Genomic DNA, 20,186 nt, shown 5'->3' with positions numbered 1-20,186 from the left:
GAAACCCCCGGAAGTGAGCTTGCCGAAGGGAAACCATGCCTCTCTGTTTTCACACGTAGGGAAACTTCCGACAGGCCAGCAGCGGTGCCCCGGTGTCCCGGGAAGAGCTGATGATGGTACTGTCTAGACTGGAAGATGTGCGCCTCCGAGGCCTCTACTTCACTGAGACCCAGCGGCTCTCTCTGAGCGGGGTGGGGCTGGAGGAGGCCTCTGACACAGGAAGTGGACGCAGAGCACATAACGTCGAGATGTGTGCCTGCCCCCCTGACTACACTGGTGACTCATGCCAGGTAGGAAGTTCTCCTCGCCCGTAAAATTCGCCCCGGGGCTCGTGTGGTGCCCGGCACTGCTGGATGGTCTGCGGCACTCCACCCATCGGACGGGTGTCTGCTGGGCTCTACCTTCTATCGTCCCTGGACCACCTCCAGGTCTTACATAGGAGAAAGAAATCACAAACATTCAAATTCCGCAGGAAAGCCACCGGCACTCGATGATGGGTCCTGGGGGTTGTTAAAATCGGGACTTTCCAGGAAGTAGGAAGGAGCCCGCCAGTGGGCATCCCAGGATTTGAGCCACTGCCTTCCCATTAGGTGACCTGGGATTCTCAGGCTGTTCTCGAATGGAGGATCCCTCCAACACCTGCTGCTGATAGACTCAGAGCCCAGAGAATGTCCTGATCCTTCCAGGGGAAGTTGCGGCCCAATTTCCTAGCTCCCAGCAGACCTTCATGTGAGGCTCAGCCAGCCTGACTTGGCCTCAGATGATTAAAATGTGCCATAAAATGAAACTGTTTCATATCTCAAGCTGTAAGTATGTTCTCTTCCTAATGGGAGGGAAAGAAAGCACGATGTTTAGTGCGGTTATTAGGAAATAGCAAACATTGTCGCTCAGCGTATTCCCTACACCTGGTGTGTGTACATTCAGCAACATCCTTCCCTTTCTGTCCTCACCCCCCCATTGCAGGAAGCCCCCAGGGGATCTGCGCGCAAGTTCCTTTTTTAACCTGCAAATAGATGACCTGTCCTGGTTTTCTGGAGACTTCGGTCTTGTAACCTTTAGTCCACAGGTGCCTTCCTTCTTCTTTCCCTCTTCCTCCTATCTCTTTTCTAGCCCGCCTAAATAAAATCCTAGCCCCAGGGAAGGAGTGGAAGCTCTCCATTACCAGCCTCCTGCCCAGGGCGTGTTCTTTGCGCATGACTCAGCCTGTGATTTACAGCGGCTCTAATCGGCTAGTGCCGTCTGCAGGGTAAGGTGGGTAGAAGGTGATGCCTGCCCTACCTCGCAGGAATTACAGAGCGGCATGCTTCCCTGTGGGACTGTTATGTGTGCTCTCTCACAGGCTGACTCATGGGTGAAGTTTACAGGTGGGGCCTCCTGCCGCAGACAGCCTGCCTCACCTGAGTCAGGCGGGCCTGGGCCCCGAGCAGGAAGGGCAGGTATAAGAGGAAGAGGCAGAGGTCTGCGCGCAGCCAGCAGGACGCCCAGGGACCAGGATGCCCCCAGCAGTGAGGTGGTCAGCCAGGAGCGCCGGATGGCTGTGGATCTTGGGGGCAGCCCTGGGGCAGTGTCTGGGATATAATTCACAGCAGCAGAAGTTAGCGTTTCTTCAGCCTCCAGGTCAAAGCCATCTGCAAGCAACTTATGTGGACTTTAAACCCAGCCAGGTAACATCCCTTTTACATTCTGGTTTGGGATGGGGAAGGGTTCCGAGCTTTGTGACATTTGATGTTAAGGGGATGAATGAGTTATGGGTGGGCTGGGGGAGGGGCCCAGAGCCTCCCTGTCCGGTTGACTGGCAGGGTTTATTACGGAGTCTGACAGATTGCTCTCCTGAGCTGTTAACCACAAACCCTATAAACATCAGCCCACCTAGAAATGCCCAGACAGGCCAGAGTTTGAATGTTTGTGGGATGTTAGTACACTATGAAACTTTGTGCCCTTTGGAGAGTAATCCAAGCCCCAGCAGATCTCCAAATTCTGCTTAGAAGAAAATTTACCTATAAAGTAAACCACGAGAATCAGTGAAATCCGTGTTTAAGAAAAGTGATGAGATCAAGTTTGTAGAACACCTAACAAGACATGCTTCAATTTGCCAGGCATTAAACACTCATAAATTCTGTGCACTCGATCTCTCTCTCTCTCTCTCTCTCTCTGTCTCTCAACTTTCTGGATATTTACATGTATACTCAGAGAAATAGATCCTATGGCTACTGAAATAGCCCTGAAAACCTGACAGGGACATGATTTTCTCATTTGTACTACAAAAGTTTATTGGAAAAGTTATCCTGAAAAATTGTCACTTAAAAAAATGGTTAGTTGCTAAACCGCTTTACTGAAATTGTATACTAGGATACATTCATTTTCGTGTAGGGTAAGTCTTCCGTACAATCCGTGCGCTTTACAGAGGTGAGAGAATGATTATATTTCAGTAACTGACAAATGTTCTACCGAAGAGTCACGTGATAGGTACATAATTCTTGCAGGGGACTTTTTCTGTTTCTAATCAAAAGCAAATTAGGGTGGGTGGTTTAATTTTAATCAGGATGGACTATCTTCCCTCCAAAGCATGTTTAATTAAGGCTTTTTACTGAGGCATGTTGTCATAAATGAACCACATATATTTATTTGGGTAATTTGTCCTTTACCAAATATGGTTGTTTCATAAGCATGTAACATGATATATGGTAGTAATTAAGAGGTACTCAGTAGTACCTCTTAGTAGTAGAGAATATTTGCTTGTAGATACGATCACACCACCAGTGGCTGAATTTTGTTTGAACGTATCTCTCAGTCATGTTTTCAATTAAAGAACATTCCTTTCATACTTCGATTCTCCTGTAGACAAGCCTATTCATATACCACGTAAAGCAATCTCATTTTCTGCAATAGCTTCTTTTGCCCAAACATGGTTTCTAATAGCTGAAGGGAAAAATATATTGGAAATTATAATCTTGTTATTGTGTACAATATGTAGTAATTGGTAATTTGGGGAGAAGCTCCAATCAGAAACTGGGATATTCTACTCTGGGGAGTACATGAGGCTTCTCTCGCCAGCCCTATCAGGTTGGCTGCTTCTTCTTTCCCACGTGACCAGGTAGAGCCTTTGAATAAATTACAATGGACTGTTCATTTAAAAATTTCCCTTGATTTTAGCTTCAGAGTCTTACAGACATAGTACTGTTTAAAGAGGATTAAATAAAAGATGATTTTCTATCTTGAAATATTATTTTTTTCTGGATGTCTTAGATAGGGCATGGGAGGAGGTCAATTAAAGAAACTGGGGGCAGCATTTGGTGTTGATCAGTGCACTGATGCACTCTGCCAAAATAAGCAAAATGTCTGTGATTCTCTTTAAAGACAGAAAAATATCTAAGTAATTTTTAATGGCTGGTGTTGGAAGAATTGTTTCTTTTCTTTTGGGAGCATTCTTAACTAGAATCTTTTTTTTTAATATCAGTTCATCAAAAGAAAACTGTAATTCCTTTCATCCATATGAAAAATAATTACTCATACTGGAAAGAGACAATGTGCTAGAGATAGAAATAATCAAAGCAGTATTGCACTAGAGAAGAAGACCACGCCCAGTGAGATTCCCTCCAGCTGCATCTCTGTGTGTCCCATCAGAACCGAACATCCCTGCAGGGTTCTGTAGAGAACGCAAGCGTGTTCCTCTCCCCGGGGTTCCCTGTTGTCCATAGAACAGTGAGTGGCAGTGACATGATTCCTCTGCTTCTGCCATTATTGTGTCGATCCCAGTGAAGACTCTTTAGTCCCCCTTCTTCCCATACCGCCTCCGCCTCCAGTCCAAACCCACCCTTGGAGATGAAATGCCTACCCAAAGAGAACTTGAAGGGATTTGCTTAGAGACCCTCCCTGCTAAAGACTGATATCCTGACCCTCTTTACCCCTCCACTCGCCCTAAATCAGTTGAAGGAGAGGAAGCCATTTCCACTCCTCCCCTTTCTCTGATGTCCCCCCCCCCCCATCTACCACTCTGGCACAAGCACACATTCCTGCCGTGGTGTGGAAACAAGGTAGAACCTGACAAAAAGAGCCAGTGGACTGGCTAGTGTTTGAAAGTAGAAATCCACACACCAACTAAAGGAGAAAAGATTGAACAAGCGAATGCTTGACAGAATTGTCACATGCTTTGGATAATAATTCTTTCTTTATATTGACTAAATGCTTTGTTTGAAAAATAGGGTTGTAGCCCTGGGTACTATCGCGATAACAAAGGCCCGTATACCGGACGATGTGTTCCCTGCAATTGCAACGGACATTCCAGTCGATGTCAGGATGGCTCGGGAATATGTATCGTGAGTAAACTGATACTCTAGTGCTACTAGCAGGCAATCTGTGTCTCTCTGTCCCCTCCCTCCGCCCACCCCCTCTCTCCTGGGCCCTGAGACATCAAATGTCACATTTCCAACCAAACCCTAAATAGAGGTTGCTATGTAAACGTAGGAGGCTCCAGTGTGATCAGGCCGAAATATTGTACATTCTTCTTTTTCCTCCATTTTAACATGTGCCATCGGAGAAGTTCTGTCTGTGAACAGTGAAATTACACATTAGCTTCTAAATCTCTGCTTCATTGAATATTGCTAATGGGTGCATCCTGGGACTTAATTCTTGCCGGAAGATAGCAAATCAGAACCACCACTTTGGGCCCCCATTTTGTTGGAGTGGCAGGAAGTTGCAGGAGGGGAGCGTTGTAGCTGTTAGATGAGCCATAGACTCAAGCAAGTAATGGGGGAGAAGATGCTAAGAAAGACTCAAGGGGCGTTCTCAATCACTCAAACACCAATCTTCCATGGCTGCTGAGAAAAAGTGGGCTTATATAGGAAGACGGCTGAAGTGAGTCCTTGCTGTCTATGGCTTATCCCCTGGAAAACAATCTTCTTTAACAATATTTAAAAAAAAAATATTTCCCATAGAAAATTAGATTTTCAGGAAATTTTTCTTTTGTATCCTTTTTGGACATTTTTTATTCTGCCTTCCTCTCTTTCATCCCTGGGAACCAGGGCCTCCCTACCTTGAAGGAGAATGGACAGTGACAGAGAAAAGGAGAGAGCATCAGTACCCCCCAGAAACACAAGCCCCTACTTATGCGGTGCTATTTGGAAATACATTCTTGCACAGATTTCCTTTGCATTGTGTAATGCATAGAGAGTGTGTTTCAACTCTTTGAGTTCCTAGACTGTATTAAGCCAAGTTCAGCATGTCCCAGGGAACTGTTTCCTCTGCAAGATGGGACAGGCCAGGACAGGACATTGTTGTACAGAGCCTGGTAGAATATTCTGTAGGACTTTAACCTTGTAAATTCAAAAGGAATAAAAGACATTGGGAAAGACGATTTTTCAGCTCAGAAGTATTCTTATATAAGTTTATGCTTTGTACTGTATGTTGTATGTACCACAGGTAGATGCTTTCTTTTAAAATAAATATTTATCTTGTCACCGACCCATTGCTAGATGTCGAGTCCATTTTACAAAAGCTGCCAAAGAACAACGTAGGCATTCTCTGTAGTCCATTCACCCAGTGAAAGGATCACTGGTGAGTCATAATTCATCCGTTTTAATCAAACAGGAAGATTTTCTTTCCCATTTCCTTTCTTTGTAGCTCTGTCTTCACTTGTCCCTAATGGCCATATGGCCTCTAGAAAGAATTCATTCAGGAAACCCTTACTGAGCATTTGCTATTGTGGGAGGTACTGAGCTAAATGCTGTGGTTAAGACCATTCGACATAATCCCCACTCTCACGAGGCCTGCTCTCCGGTGGGGAATGTGTCTGTGCATGCGCGCGCGCACACACACACACACACACACAGGCACGGAACGCCTGCCTGCACTCACTTAGCTGCTCAGTGGCAGGCCCTGAGTGCTGTCATTGCTCTCTCGGGGGGGGGGGGGGGGGCCACTGCATGGGAGCCAAGAATGCAGCCCTCATTCTCAAAGAACAGGAATGACGAGACCAAGTACTTGTCACCATCGAATGGGCTGGTTCCTCTGCAGACTGGCCTTCGCCGCTCAACGTCCCAAGTCAATTTCTGAAATCTGGGACCTTCACACATGCACAAATCTCTATGTTGTTTCAAGAACAAACTTTGAAGTTGTAAAGCCCGGGTCCTTGCCAGCAAAGCCGTGTGCGTCCAGGAACAGCAGGTCATGTGCTGCGTGGGCGCCATCGGCCCGAAGGACCTGCAGGGACAGGCCCCTTCTCTTTGCCGAGGCCCTGCCTCTCCCTCTTCTCCTTGCCAGCTTTCTCCCCATATCTCCACCTCTCCCCTATTCCCTTCACCTTCCACTGTCTCCGTCACCCCTCATCTACTTCTCTATTCCCATGTCCCTTCCTCTGCCTTTGGTTTTCCTTCATTTTTTACTCCCTGCCTCTTGAGCCCCCAGCATGACTTATCTGAGGCTCACAGCTGACACAGTGCTCTCCTGAGGCTCACGGCCAGATGTCCACACTCCCCGGTGCGTGCTGCATCCAGCTGCATCCAGCTGCATCCCGCCCCGCTTTGCCCTTCACCCTCCAGAATACCGGTTGCTTCACATTGCCTACATACACTGCTAGGCTCCTGCCAGACTGAGCTCCTGTGTACACTGTTCCCCGTGCCTGGTGGGCCCTCCCCTCCCTTCTCTACCCAGCCAATTCCTCTCCTTTTCTCCTCCACGCAGGAGGCATCATGGCCTCCAGAGGCTCTTCCCGGAGGTTCCTCTTGCTCTTATGAGGTGCCAGCACACGTTGGTCATCATATTTTCCACATTATATTGAACGTGTCCACTCACAGGGTTCTGTCTGCCCCCTGGTCAGGGTGCTGATCCATCTTTGCATTCCTGGTACTTAGCATGGGTGGACACATAGTAAATGCCCAGTGGATGTTTGGTGTCAGATGGAGCTAGGAGAGCACATGCTGTGGGAGTGGATGTAGACTCATTCATTAATTCATCTATCTATCCAGTCATTCATTTGCAGTAAACCACAAGGAAACTTGATAGGCAGATGTCTCAAATTTGCAGGACTGAAAAAGACATCTTCCAGGGTAGATGCTCTCAACTGAGGGTGGGGGTATTTCAGACACTCTTATGGGACCTTATCAAGCAACACAGGTTCTCACCCCTTTCTACAGTCCTCTCCCCACTCCTGAGGAGGACCAGAGTTCAGGGCATTTCCGGTAGGTCACAGATGGCCACATCTCAATTCTTGTTTCTCCACGTCCTTGCTGGGTCCCAATGTTATCAGCTCAGAATTAAATAGATATAGGATTAACATATATCTATTCAGCAGCTATATTCTTCCTTAAGATTGCCATTTAGAGTTAAAAAGAAAGGAAACTAAAGTGGAGAGGTAAATAATTGGTTCAAAAGAATGACTGTTTTGTGAGCAAGTGAGGACAGTGGAGCAAGGTGAAGGTGAAGGAGAGACCCCTCTGTGGATCTGCACTTGCAGCGTGGATTTGTTCCTAGCCTCCAGGCCTACAGGAGAAACCTCCACGGTGGGGACATTTGGGGCAAGAGGGAAGGATTCAGGGCGGGGATGAGTTTTCTGGTGATGATCCCATGTTAATGGGTGAGCAGCCTCCCTTGTGTGTATAGCACGATTTCATATCTAGAAAAGATATGAAAAGATCTCTTAACATCTTAGTGGCTTGTGTAATTGGCCGTTATTCAAAGGTTTGTGAAGGATGGATCTGTTTAAGCTAAAGAAACTGATGACATGATGAGAAAGGGACAGCTTCACATTCTGAGCAGGACCACACCCACTTAGGATATACGTGTGGGTTGTTTTTTGCAACCTGGCTTCAGATATTATTGAAAACTCACATCCATTAAAGTTTCCTACCAAGCCCCATCTCTACATACAGAGGTAAGATTTATGAGCAATTTTTAAAATATTATACTTATTCCAGGCCGTATAATTAACACAGAGTATCTCCGCATTTTCAAATGCCCATAGTAAGGGGAGTTTTCCTGGATAGTTTTGTTCATTTAGATATTTATCACTAGAGTAAAACCAAGAAATGTCACACAGGGCTAAAAATTCCACAAAATAAATTTGATACAGTTTGCTAGGATTTGTCTCATTGGACTGCTCGGTTGAAAAGTTGTCTCATCTCAGTGCTTTATTGAAGAACAACTTTCAACAGACTTTGACTCTGACATGAAAATAATTGGATTTATGTAAACATACAACATAGATAAACTTATCTTGCTTGTTTGTGACACTGGAATTAAACTGAGGGCTTTCTTCAGATACGGTGCAACTTTTCATTGTTTTAACAAATTCCACATATTAAAAACTTACTGCAACTATATTCCTCTTTAGTATATCACCATTAAGTGAATTACGAAGCAATATCAAGCTAATTTCCATAGAAGGTATTCTTAGGGGGAGAGGAAGGGGGTTTACATTTTGCTGAGGCTCTAGTATGCTTTTTAAAATGCTCCCAGCAACCTTGGAACGTGGGTATTATTTCAACTATACATCTTAAGAGAATTAGCATTCTTTGCCCTTCATCCTTTGCCATCATTTTATAGATGTATGTAAATCATACATCTATAAAACTGATTTGTAAAAAACACGGAGGCTCAGAGAGGTGAAGATTCTTGCCCAAGACAGCACAGCTATGAAACATTGGCGTGAGTTTGGATCCTCCATTTCATCCTCCCGATGCAAGCACCAAACAGCTGATGGAAGGGCACTTATATTTTTTTTTTAGCACCAACAATAATTGGATAGACAGGAAAAAATATACCATTCATGGACTGATATCACCGTACAGAGTCAGAGGACTTGAGTTATAATTGTGTGAGTAATGAAGGTGATAATGATGTTAGTAATAATAAATGTAATTGGCTGCTATTAATTGTATGTTCATCTGTCCCAAGAACTGCCAGCACAACACTGCGGGAGAACACTGTGAGCGCTGCAGAGAGGGTCACTACGGGAACGCCATCCAGGGGTCCTGTAGCGTCTGCATGTGTCCTCATTCAAACAGGTACTATAGGAGCTTGAAAATGATCGGTAGAGACAGGAAGTAGTTTTTGGTGGTTGCCTGGGACTGGGGGTGGAGAGTGGGGGGATAGGGGAAGTGACTGCTAAGGGTGTGGGATCTCTTTTTGGGGTGATGAAAATGTTCTAAAATCGATCATGCTGACAGTTTGTACAACTCTGAATCTACTAAACGCCATCGAATTGTACACTCAAAATGGGCGAGTGGCATGGTATGTGAATTATAGCTCAATAAAGCAGTTATATTTTAAAAAGAACACACAAAAGTGCAAAACAAAAGCAAAACCAACAAGAACAGTTTTTTCAAGCATACATTTGTGCGTTTTTCCTTTTCCTCTCTCCTTTCACTCTTCATTCAATGGCTAAACAAAATTATTTACTGAGCACCCAATACGGGGCTGGGAGTTAGCCTTCTCTAGGTGCTGGGGCAACTAAAGTAAAGAAGACTGGCAAAGTCTCTGATCTCATGAGGCTTCACCTGGAAAATGTGGGCGGAGGCGGTTGTCACACTCAGGAAGTAAATGCACAAATAAATAAGCATAATTTCAGATAGAGATGGGCTATGCGGTTGATAACAGGGTTATGTGATTGGTAGCGAGTGAGCAGACTCTTTACAGAGGAGTAGGAGGGTTCTCTGGGCAAGGACCAGGGAACAATGAAATGGAATAAACCAGGCAATATCTCAGCAATGAGGGTCTGAGGCCAGGAAAAGACAAGAGACAGCCCCTGTGATTATGTGTTCGTGGAGTTAAGGAGGTGGCTGGAGCGCTGTGTGGGAGAGAGGGCCAGGAGGCAAGGGGGCCAAGGCACCCAGGGTTCAGACCCCATAGGACCTCGCAGGCTCTAGTAGGACACTGGATTTATCCTCAGTGTGATGGAAGCCACAGGCCAGTCCTGAGCCACGGAGTGATGTGACCTGAGTTGTCATTCAGACTCCAGCACGGCAGATACGTTACGTAGCTCGCAACCTGCCACTTACATTTCATGGTAACTCATATTCTATTTGGGCTTGGTACCTCGTCCTGTTCTTGCTCATTGTGACACGTTCGCAGTGGGTCCAAGCAAAATATAACATGTAACTAAACGAAGCAAGAGTTGATTTGAAAGTCAGGAAGCTACCTCGAAGAGTATCAGCAGCACACTGGCTCAGGAACAAGTGCAGACCACAAGGCTGATTAATATCAGGCCAGTATCCGACAAATTGGCCACGTTGCCAGAAGTCCCTGCCCAGCTGTGGCTTTTCTGAAGATGTGTATTTGATATGTGCCCCTGCTGTGCTCTCTGTGTATTTGATACTCCTTAAACCTGCCCAGTCCTGCGGCTTTATTTGCAAAGGGATTTATCACTTGATACTTGCCTAGACTTGTTGGAACAGAAGCCAGAGGGAGTAGAAACAAGATTTTCACGGGGTGCTCGGGGAAAGTTTTCATCTTTGGTTGCAAAACGTATTGTTATCACGAAGGCCAGCTTCTGGCTTTCATGCAGTCGAAGTAACGCACAGTTCCTCAGATTTATCAATAAAACACTATTTTTATCTAATTCTCCCTCCAGCGATATTTGTACTGTTGATGATTTCTTTTTTATATATATATTTAATTTAATTAATTTATTTATTTGAGAGAGAGTGAGAAAGAGCACAAGATGGGGGAAGGTCAGAGGGAAAAGCAGACCTCCCCGCTGAGCAGGGAGCCCGATGCGGGACTCGATCCCGGGACTCCAGGATCACGACCCGAGCCGAAGGCAGTCGCCCAACCAACTGAGCCACCCAGGCGCCCCTGTTGATGAATTTCTAACTGTCCCTTTAGAAGTATAACTCTATCCATCTATTAGGCCAAGAGAAGCTTCCTAGATAAGAATTCTCTTATCAGCAAATGATAAATGGAGTTATTTTCCCTCAGATTTACTCAGTGTAATGTTCATAGACATTTCCCAAGGCAACAGTTTTTTCATGATCTGCTCACTTAATTTAAAAAAAAAAAAAAGCTTCTCAAATATGCACTAGTTTAGGATGAAAAGAGAGAATCAGAATGCCACAACTTGATTTGAAAAATGTAAAAATCACCAATGATTGTGCCCACAGAAATACCTAGATGGGCAAGCCTGCTCTGTACCTTGGTCCCTCTGGCCTGGCCCTTTTTCTTCCTGGGAGATAATACCCCCAATATGAAGGAACTAGAATAAACAAGGAGGAAAATTTTTTGAAGAATCAGAACTCTGTGTTCTTTTTTTCTGCCTAGACTTGTTTTATTCCTTCCTTGTTATTCCTGGAAAAAATGCTGTTGTAATCATCTCTTCCAAAGTGAGTTACTTTGCTGTCTCAAGCGAAGGAATGTATTTCTCTAAGCCAAAAATAAAACCAGATAAATGCCTTCAGTCCTTATTTACCAAGATACGCCCAATGTGAGCTGAAATAGTACATCATTATCTAACAAGTCTTAATGGACACAGTTTTCTTCACATAAAAAGCAACCAGACTCTTGGTGTCTATTTCCACTTAATGCAAGTCAGTGCTTTGTGGCAAAAAAATAATGAGCAGGAAGCCTATCGATTTATGTTTTTACTGAGGCTTTTTTCTGTCTTCCTTCAAGTTTTGCCACTGGCTGTGTTGTGAATGGGGGAAACATGAGGTGCTTCTGCAAACCCGGATACACAGGCACACAGTGCGAAAGGTGGGTGCGGCCCCTCCCCCCACTCCCACCCCTCGCCTCCCTCATCCCCCCAGCCCAGGGGAGGGTGGGCTCTGCAGTCAGGCTGCAGCAGGCTCGGGCTGTGGGTGGGGCTGTGCTGGGTCAGGGCTCGGAGCTGGGTGGGGCTGTTGGTTCACTGAGGCTGGAAAAAGGTCCCTAGGGGAAAATACAAGACTGCTCACTTAATAAATCATTAACTTCCTTCTCTTTCTTTTTACATGTTTCAGAAATTTGAGAATGAGGCCCAACATACCATAGCCCTATATACCCCTAACACACATCCCTACATACTCCTCTCCCCCTGCACACTCCCTCGTACCCCTCCCCCTCCACATCCCTACAGACTTATACCCCCTACGTGTCCTTACTTACCCCTACCTTCATAGAAATTCTTCCTTACATACTCCTACCCCACTATACACATCCCTACATATCCCCACCCACCACACACGTGTCCTTATATATCCCTTCCTGGCACACATCCCTACCTAGCCCTAGTTCCGTAGAAACTCATCCCTACATACTCCTTGCCCTACAGATGCATCCCTACATACCCCTACCCCACATACAACCCTACTTGCCTGGACACACACATACAACTCGTCATACTCCTATATGCACACACATATCCACAGCCCTAAATATTCCTACACACACACACACCTATCCCTACACATCATCCCCTCTCTATCCCCACCCATTATGAACACCTGCAGGACAGTCTGTGGCATTCATTTCTGAATCACTACTACCTACCTCGGCACTGTTCATGTAACAGGTGTTCAGTAATGAAACAAAAGAATAAATGTTGCAAAATGGAAACTATGAACTTAAGTATGAAGCGCCGTGGAGCCAAGCTTTAGTTATTCGGGAATAAATTTTCATGATTAGCTACCATACATAGGGCAATGCCAAGCATTGTAAGGGCTATAAAAGGTGTTCACAGTCTACCCGGGGAAGAGAGCACATACATATTTGAAAAAGTAACAGTGTAGCATTTGAATCATATGGACAACATATTTTTAAATTTAAAATAACTACTTATAAAAATGATGTCATACAGGTGAGCAAAGAACCAGCGAGGGTCGGGCCTGGCTAGTACTTGGATGGGAGGCCCACTACACCTCTGTGGCCCTATATACTTGTGCATGCCCACATAATCCTACTTATCATCATTTTATTTACGGAAAACCCCAGTTAAAACTTGTATATTCTTACTAATCAATCTGTGTGCACAGATGTTTTCTTAAAAACAAGAATAGATTGTCGTTTTACTTTGTTTCGACTTGCTTTCTCATCTAGTGGAAGGTTAGCACTATCTTTCCATATCAGTAAGTATTCACTCATAACATTGTGTCAGAACCAAGAAGTTCTGGAATCTACTGCTGGCCTTTGAGATAGTTTTACTGTTTTCCATTCAAAGCTGCGCTAAAAGGAAATCCTTGCAGCGAATTATTTGTGTGCGTAAATCCTCAAGATATAATTAACAGAAGTGGGTCCCTTGGATCAAAGGATAGGTGCGTTTTTCAGGCTTTTGATACATTTAGCCAAATTGCCTTCCAGAAAAGTCATCCTTGTTTCTATTCCTACCAGTAGCAAAAGAGCAAGTGCTGCTGCCAGTGATACTAGAAATGATCAAATTTTATTTTTTATTAAAGATTTTATTTATTTATTTGACAGAGAGAGAGAGAGACAGCGAGAGCAGGAACACAAGCAGGGGGACTGGGAGAGGGAGAAGGTAGGCTTCCCGCAGAGCAGGGAGCCCGATGCGGGGCTCGATCCCAGGACCCTGGGATCATGACTTGAGCCGAAGGCAGACGTTTAACGACTGAGCCACCCAGGCGCCCGAAATGATCAAATTTTAAAATATTTGCCAGTTTGGGACACCTGGGTGGCTCAGTCGTTAAGCGTCTGCCTTCGGCTCAGGTCATGATCCCCAGGTGTTGGGGGCAAGTGTTTATCATTTAATTTGCATTTCTTTTTTTAATAATTAGATTGGATTTTTTTCATGTGCTTATTGACCATTTGTAGATCTTATTGGATCGCTTTCTGGGTCTTTTACTCATTTTTTTTCTCTAGTGGAATGTTCTTTCCTTTTTTTTATTGGTTTGTACAAATTCTTTGGAAAGAAATGAACCTTTCATACTAGATGTTGCAGATATTTTTCTCAGTTTGTTTTTTGTTTGTATTTTTTTTTTGGCTTTCTGTTTTGTTACATGTATCTATTCTTGTATTCTTCAGGTGGTCAGTCATTGGAGTTATGCTTAGGGAGGTTATAAAAATGTTTATGCAGTTTTTTGGTACTTTTATGGTTTTATTTCTTCATGTTGGTGAAGATTTGGAAGCTAGCCTTTTGGTGGTGTCATGGCATCTCACATGGCAGGTGGAGTTAGGGTCAGCACGTACAGCCAGAATCGGCCAGGGTCCAAGTAACTCTGACTATCCCAGGATCCCATCACATGACCTGGGGCCCAGGCTGCATGAAATACACATAGTAATCGGCTGCATCCCAGAACCAAACTCAGTAGGGTGAGATGTTCACACTAGGGGAGGCACAAGGAAAGTAGGCCAATTAGGGGCCTGGCAGATTCCCAGCCCTCATGTCACACTCACTTCACGATGTGTGCTCATGGAGTAAATGGGGCAGCTTTTCCCTCTCTTCCTCTCAGGCTGTCACACTCTTGTTCTCTCCCCCACCTCTCTCTCTTTTGTCAAGTACATGTAGTTGAATTCACTAAAGGTCAATGTGCATTTACAAAATTTCAACATGAACTTAGACTCGTTTCTGTACATTTTATTTGATCTTTGTGCCATTATCATTTCCATGTCATTTCTGAAAGTGTAAAAGACCTTTCGATATTTGATTGAGCAAGGCTTCCCCCATAACCCTTATTTAAAATGTTTTCCTTGGCCATTCTGGCATGTTATTTTCCTGGATAAACTTTAGAAGAGTTTTACCTAATTTTAATAACCAGAAAACGTATTCAGCTGGATTTCATAGGAAGAAGGCAGGGCCACTCTAGACTGGGGTTATCTGAGACATTTGATGGACAGTGTGGGATCTAGGTAGATCTAAGGGATAACAAGAGCCCGGTGGGGCTGGAAGGTGGCTCAAGTCAGCGAAGTAATGCAAGAAAACCCAAGGGCCTCTAGGATACTTGGCATGGGAGGAAGGGGCAGACTGCCTTATCATGGGGATCCCTGAGCATCAGCTTCGGGGCTGGGCACTGTCCTGTGATAAAAAGAAGCAATTTCAAGGTTCTATTTTCCATTTCCGCAGGAGGAACATTGCCCACAATTGCCTCACATCTATTATTCATTCTTTCTTTCAATGAAAAATGTATGGAGATCCTAGTATATGCCTGGCATTGGGCTAAGCACTAGAGAGACGGCAGCAGCTGGGGCAGAGACTCTGCCCTCCGGGTTTTACAGTCCCGAGGCGGGCAGGTACACAAACCCGCTGCTGAAACAGTGACCAAGAACATGACCATGACCGGGCTGGGTGGGGCTGCTGTGGGAGGGGCCTCCAACCAGCCTCGAGGGGTGAGGTTGAGGGACGGAAGGGGCTGCTATACTGAGGCAGGAAGGATGGTGGGTGGGATGGACGATGGGAAGTTTCTTCCAGGCTCTGCGGTTGAAAAGCTGTGAGACTCCCACCTGGGAGAGGCATCCTAGTGTAATCCTCCTTAAGGTTCTTCACAAACAATGAAGCAGAAAGCGACAACAGACTGGCTGAGACATCCGTTCGGCAGGCTGCAGATTTGAAAAGAGAAATTCTTAATTAACAGTTCTCACAGCTTATGTTTGTTACATTTGCTGTCTCAGGAAAGCAAACGAGTCCTTCTTATTTTTTTTTTTTAAACTTTTCCACAGGTAAATGCCATATTAATGTCAAATTTTTTCATTTGTTAAACATTTCTTGAGGACCCACTCTGTGCCAGACATCATCCCGGCACTAGTCATTAGCGATGCAGTGGTAGGTACAAGGACAGGGTAGGGTGAAAAGGAAAAATATAAGCAGGAGCCGGCGGGGCAGAGGAGGGAGCAGCCAATCTGAGGACTGGGGTAGGAAAGGCTTCCCAGCTCGTACTGTGCTCTGGGGCACGTTTCTCCCTCGGCCCCTCAGAGCCACAGATGACAAATATGTTCTCTGCTCTTTATTTGTTGTCCCAATGCCATTTAGGAAATCAGGAAGTTTCACTTCACTCCATTGTGTTTGGACACTACCTTAAAATGAGAATAAGGCAACCAGTTATTTCTGTAATGGGTAATTAACGCTTTTGGCAAGAGTAAGGGAAAGGTGGAATCAAACTTCCTGAGTATTTATGTGACTTTAATATGAAGGATTTTGAAATTATGTATCTTTTACGTGGAAAGTTTAGATATAGGTGAGCCATCTAAAAATAAAGTATTCAAAACATAGATCTTTGGCCTCGGTGGCTCAGTCGGTTAAGCGTCTGCCTTCAGCTCAGGTCATGATCCCAGGATCCTGGGATTGAGCCCCGTGTCAGGCTCTCTGCTCCTCGGGGAGTCTGCTTCTCCTTCTCCCTCTGCCTCTCCCCCCACCACTCATGTCATCTCTATCACTCTCACTACCTCTTTCTCAAATAAATAAATGAAATCTTAAAAAAAAAACATAGATCTTTTGCATAGGATGGTTTGTTAAGTAGAATACGGGGCCTGTCACACAAAGTAAAGCCTTATGCCAACTTACTCAGTAGACTTAGATAAGCCACCTCTGCGTAGTTACCTTCTTGATAATTAGGGAATACATGGGTTTTCTGCTTCTGGTCTACTTTCTGAAATGTAATAATTCCAAATGATACCGATTATATAGAGATGCATATGTACATGAATATTTCATCATGTCTTAAAATGGTAGCTACTTTTTATTGAGTGTCTATTATGTGCAGGCATTGTATTAGATTCTTCACTACATTTTTATCTCATATTCATCCATCAGAACAGGTATTGTTAATGCAATTATTCACTTATTCCTTCTGCATATACTTATCTGGCACCTAATATGGGCGCAGGCACTCTCCCAGGTGCTAGCGATGTATCAGCCAGAGAATCCATGCCCCTGTGGGGTTTACATTTTCATGACAGGAGGAGATGAAGGCACCAAAGCTTGAAGGGTGAAGATGACAGCCCACGGCTACACAGCCCATGGTGGAGGTGGGGGTCCAGCCAGGTCTTCCAGACTGCGAGCCTATGTCCTTTGCTCTGTATCACCAGTGTCCCCATTGGTGAAGCCTGTGTAAATTACCTAACAGTGCTTTGATGCAAAGCTTAACTTTGGGGAAGAGAGTCAAATACCACATTCTCTTGATTCTATCAATTCCACTGATGATAAGATACCACACACACATTGAGTTAATGACAATTTTGGGGGGATAGAGTGGGTGTGGAACTTTGCTAATAGACGGAAATATTTTAGTTTCCATCCCAATTCCAGAAAATTAACATGTGTCTTTTGTTTTTCTAAGATTTTATTTATTTATGAGAGAGAGAGCACGAGCGTGGGGAGGGGCAGAGGGAGACGGAGAAGCAGATTCCCCACTGAGCAGGGAGCCTGCTGCAGGGCTTGATCCCAGGACCCTGAGATCATGACCTGAGCCGAAGGCAGACGCTTGACTGACTGAGCCACCCAGGCACCCCTGTTTGTCGTTTTTTTTTTTTTTAAATAGAAACTCAGAATCAAGGAAATGTCTTTTAACTTAAATAAGGAACTGAGTTCTCATCACTAAATTATCTAGAATAATAAAGGCTCCAAGCCAAGGGTAGGCACTGTAACTGCTCTCAGTTATTTAAGGTGGTTAAATATAGCACTGCAGCAATTAATTAGTGCAAATATGGATTATGCAGGCTTGAAATAGTCCAGTAGGAAATATTAATAAAATCCCCTTTTGAACAAATTTTGAAATTACATGAATTTTACTTTAAATTTTTCTTTGAGGAAGTTAGCCATAAAGTAAGCAATATTTCATTGTGTGATATCTTCAGGAACATAACTCTTGCATAAAATTCATCCACCCCTGATTTCCATATTGGTCAAACCACTGGATCCTGTGTGTATTTTGTTCATTTGCCCTTCAACTCTAGGGGTAATTGAGGATTTTATTGTCCTGATATCAAGGAGGAGGGACCAAGCTCTGCCCGCCTTCCACTTTCTCTGTTCTCATTCAAGTCATAAATCTCTCTGTATTGAGACCCATTCATTCCTGCAAGTCAGTGTCAGCCATCCTGTTGTAGGGTTGCAGTGTCCCAAACAGGGAGTTAGAAGATGAAGAAAATTGGATGGAACAAATGATGAGTTCTTTGGGTGTTTCTCCTCTTCTTCTTTATTTTGGGTAGGTGTGCACCAGGATATTTTGGGAATCCCCAGAAGCTTGGAGGTAGCTGCCAACCATGCAATTGTAACAGCAATGGCCAGTCGGGCAGTTGTCACCCCCTGACTGGAGGTAAGATGGACTCACACCTTTGTTAACCTGCGTTTATCAATGTGGTATAAAATAGCAGGCAAAGAACCCTGGCACATATTTCCAGGAGGCCTAATACACAAGTCCAGTGAACAAATTGTCAGATTGTCTCCTTGTTTTGACAACCTTGGGAATGCTTAGGTAGTATTTACAGTTTGGTAAATAACTTACTTCAAGTCAGCTTTTTTTAAAAAGATAAATTGTTTTAAAACTCAACTAATTATAGCCAAACTAACCTCAGCTCCTACTTTGGTGATTTTGCTAAGATCTCCCTTGGCATTATAAGATTATCATCACATCAGTTTTCTTCATGTATATAACTAAAGAAGTCAACACGTTCTTTCTCGGATAGCAGTAAATGTCTGGGATGTGGGTGGTATAGTTGGGATGGATTTCACATGCCAAGGAAAAGACAATTATTAGGAGTTAGTATGGGTTCATTAGGAATAACTTGGAAGAAAAAGGAAGATGGTTTTCTTCTTTCTTTGACAGAGAATATTAACATGATTTACCAAGAAAATATCACGGATATATGTAATGCCAAACCTTAGATTAAATATCTTGTTTTATGGTTATGGACAGGATGAAGAACTAAACCCAGAATGTGTGGATTAGATCTGTTCAAGTGACTGTTCCAAAGGAATGTAGAGTAAATGCATTATTATCAGTCTAGAATGAGGTATCTATTGACATGCACTGGGACTTAATTCTTGGCTCCATCTTGTTCAACACTGTTGACCTAAATGGAAATATAAAAGGCATGCTCATCCAGTTATCAGATGACACAAAGTTGGGAGAGACAGAAAATGCCTCCTATGGCACATTTAGAATACTTAAGGGACTCAACAGTCTGAAACAATGGGCCAATTCTAACAAGATACCATTATGTTAGGGATAAGCACGTGGTCCTATAATTGAATGGCATAAAAATAAGTGTGTGATAAGGGAGATGTGGCTTAGTAGCAACAGGTGAAAAAGACTGAGGTCTTAATCGGCCCCAAGTTCAATATGGTTCAGGAGAGTAAGGTGGCCCCTAGGACGCCTCATATGATCTTAGTCTAAAACCAAGTGGTCTGCCGTTCCCTGGTATGCTGCTCATGTAAGTCGTCATTTGAGGCTTATGTCTCTAGAAGACAATAGACAAGCTACAGTTTGTTCAGAAAGAGGGTAAGACTTTGAAAAAACTCGGAGCCATGTCACATGAAGGATCAACAAACCAGGACCGTGAAAAGAAGACTTGGAAAGGACATGTTTGAAAGGCTGATGTGTGGGAGAAGGGTTGGTTTTATTCATGTGGCATAAGAGGTAGAACCCAAGGAGTGGAAGCTAGAGGGAGATCTACTTTAACTCATCCTAAGGAAGATGTGTCAGGGGTTTAAAGATGAAAAGGACTGTTTTAGAAAAAATGAGTTTCTACTATGACTGTAGGTATTCAAAGAGAAGCTTCAACATCACACACAGCATACTCATGAGATTAATATCTTTTCAACCCTCTTTGTCTCCTACTCTAACAACAACAACAACAACAACGAAAGCAACCTGAAGGGAGGATGATAACTATGTGTTTCCCAAATGGAACAAAATGCTCACACATGAGACTTTTTGTTCCTGTGAGCTTTTTTTTTTCTCTTTTTCATTCTTTCTTTTTCTTTTAATTAATAACCCAAAACTCATATTTTAAATAATAACCTAAAAACTCAAACTTGTTGAGAAAATTGCACTGATAAATCAATCCTCTGCATGAGCCAAGTCCCCCCCTAGACTATTTGAGATGCTGTGGGAGATTGTGAAGAAAATAAAACCATGTTTCCTGGCCCTAAGGCATTTTTAGTCTAATCGAGAAAATGGAAGTGACGTAACAATACATACACATAATAATGAGTTTAAAAAAAGGATGAGTAAGAAAAACCTATGATTATATATATAATAAATTTAAAAGTCTACAAATATATAGAAAGGAGACATTGTCTTTGAGTGGTGGGATCAAAGGTGATGTCTTTATAT

General features: G+C 43.8%; 1 protein-coding gene across 5 annotated transcripts in view; it reads left to right on the top strand.

Moving 5' to 3' along the window:
* The window catches only part of LAMA3 (laminin subunit alpha 3), a 254,797-nt gene that overhangs the window by 178,106 nt on the left and 56,505 nt on the right, over nucleotides 1-20,186 (top strand). The window contains exons 1-6 of one of the 5 annotated variants that reach the window (XM_032421298.1): nucleotides 683-806; nucleotides 1,111-1,664; nucleotides 4,203-4,316; nucleotides 8,890-8,999; nucleotides 11,602-11,682; nucleotides 18,058-18,164. In XM_032421298.1, the coding sequence (XP_032277189.1) occupies nucleotides 1,494-1,664; nucleotides 4,203-4,316; nucleotides 8,890-8,999; nucleotides 11,602-11,682; nucleotides 18,058-18,164 (583 nt within the window). In that variant the 5' untranslated portion in view covers nucleotides 683-806; nucleotides 1,111-1,493. Of the gene's footprint in view, nucleotides 1-59; nucleotides 291-682; nucleotides 1,665-4,202; nucleotides 4,317-8,889; nucleotides 9,000-11,601; nucleotides 11,683-18,057; nucleotides 18,165-20,186 lie in introns of those variants that run through there. The other 4 variants (XM_032421300.1, XM_032421299.1, XM_032421296.1 and 1 more) reach the window with 4 other exon arrangements.

Source organism: Phoca vitulina, unplaced genomic scaffold, assembly GCF_004348235.1.
Source record: "Phoca vitulina isolate PV1807 unplaced genomic scaffold, GSC_HSeal_1.0 scaffold24, whole genome shotgun sequence".
NCBI classification, from domain to species: domain Eukaryota; kingdom Metazoa; phylum Chordata; class Mammalia; order Carnivora; family Phocidae; genus Phoca; species Phoca vitulina.
The sequence above is the reverse complement of the archived record's forward strand: the minus strand, read 5'-3'. Positions and strand labels throughout refer to the sequence as shown.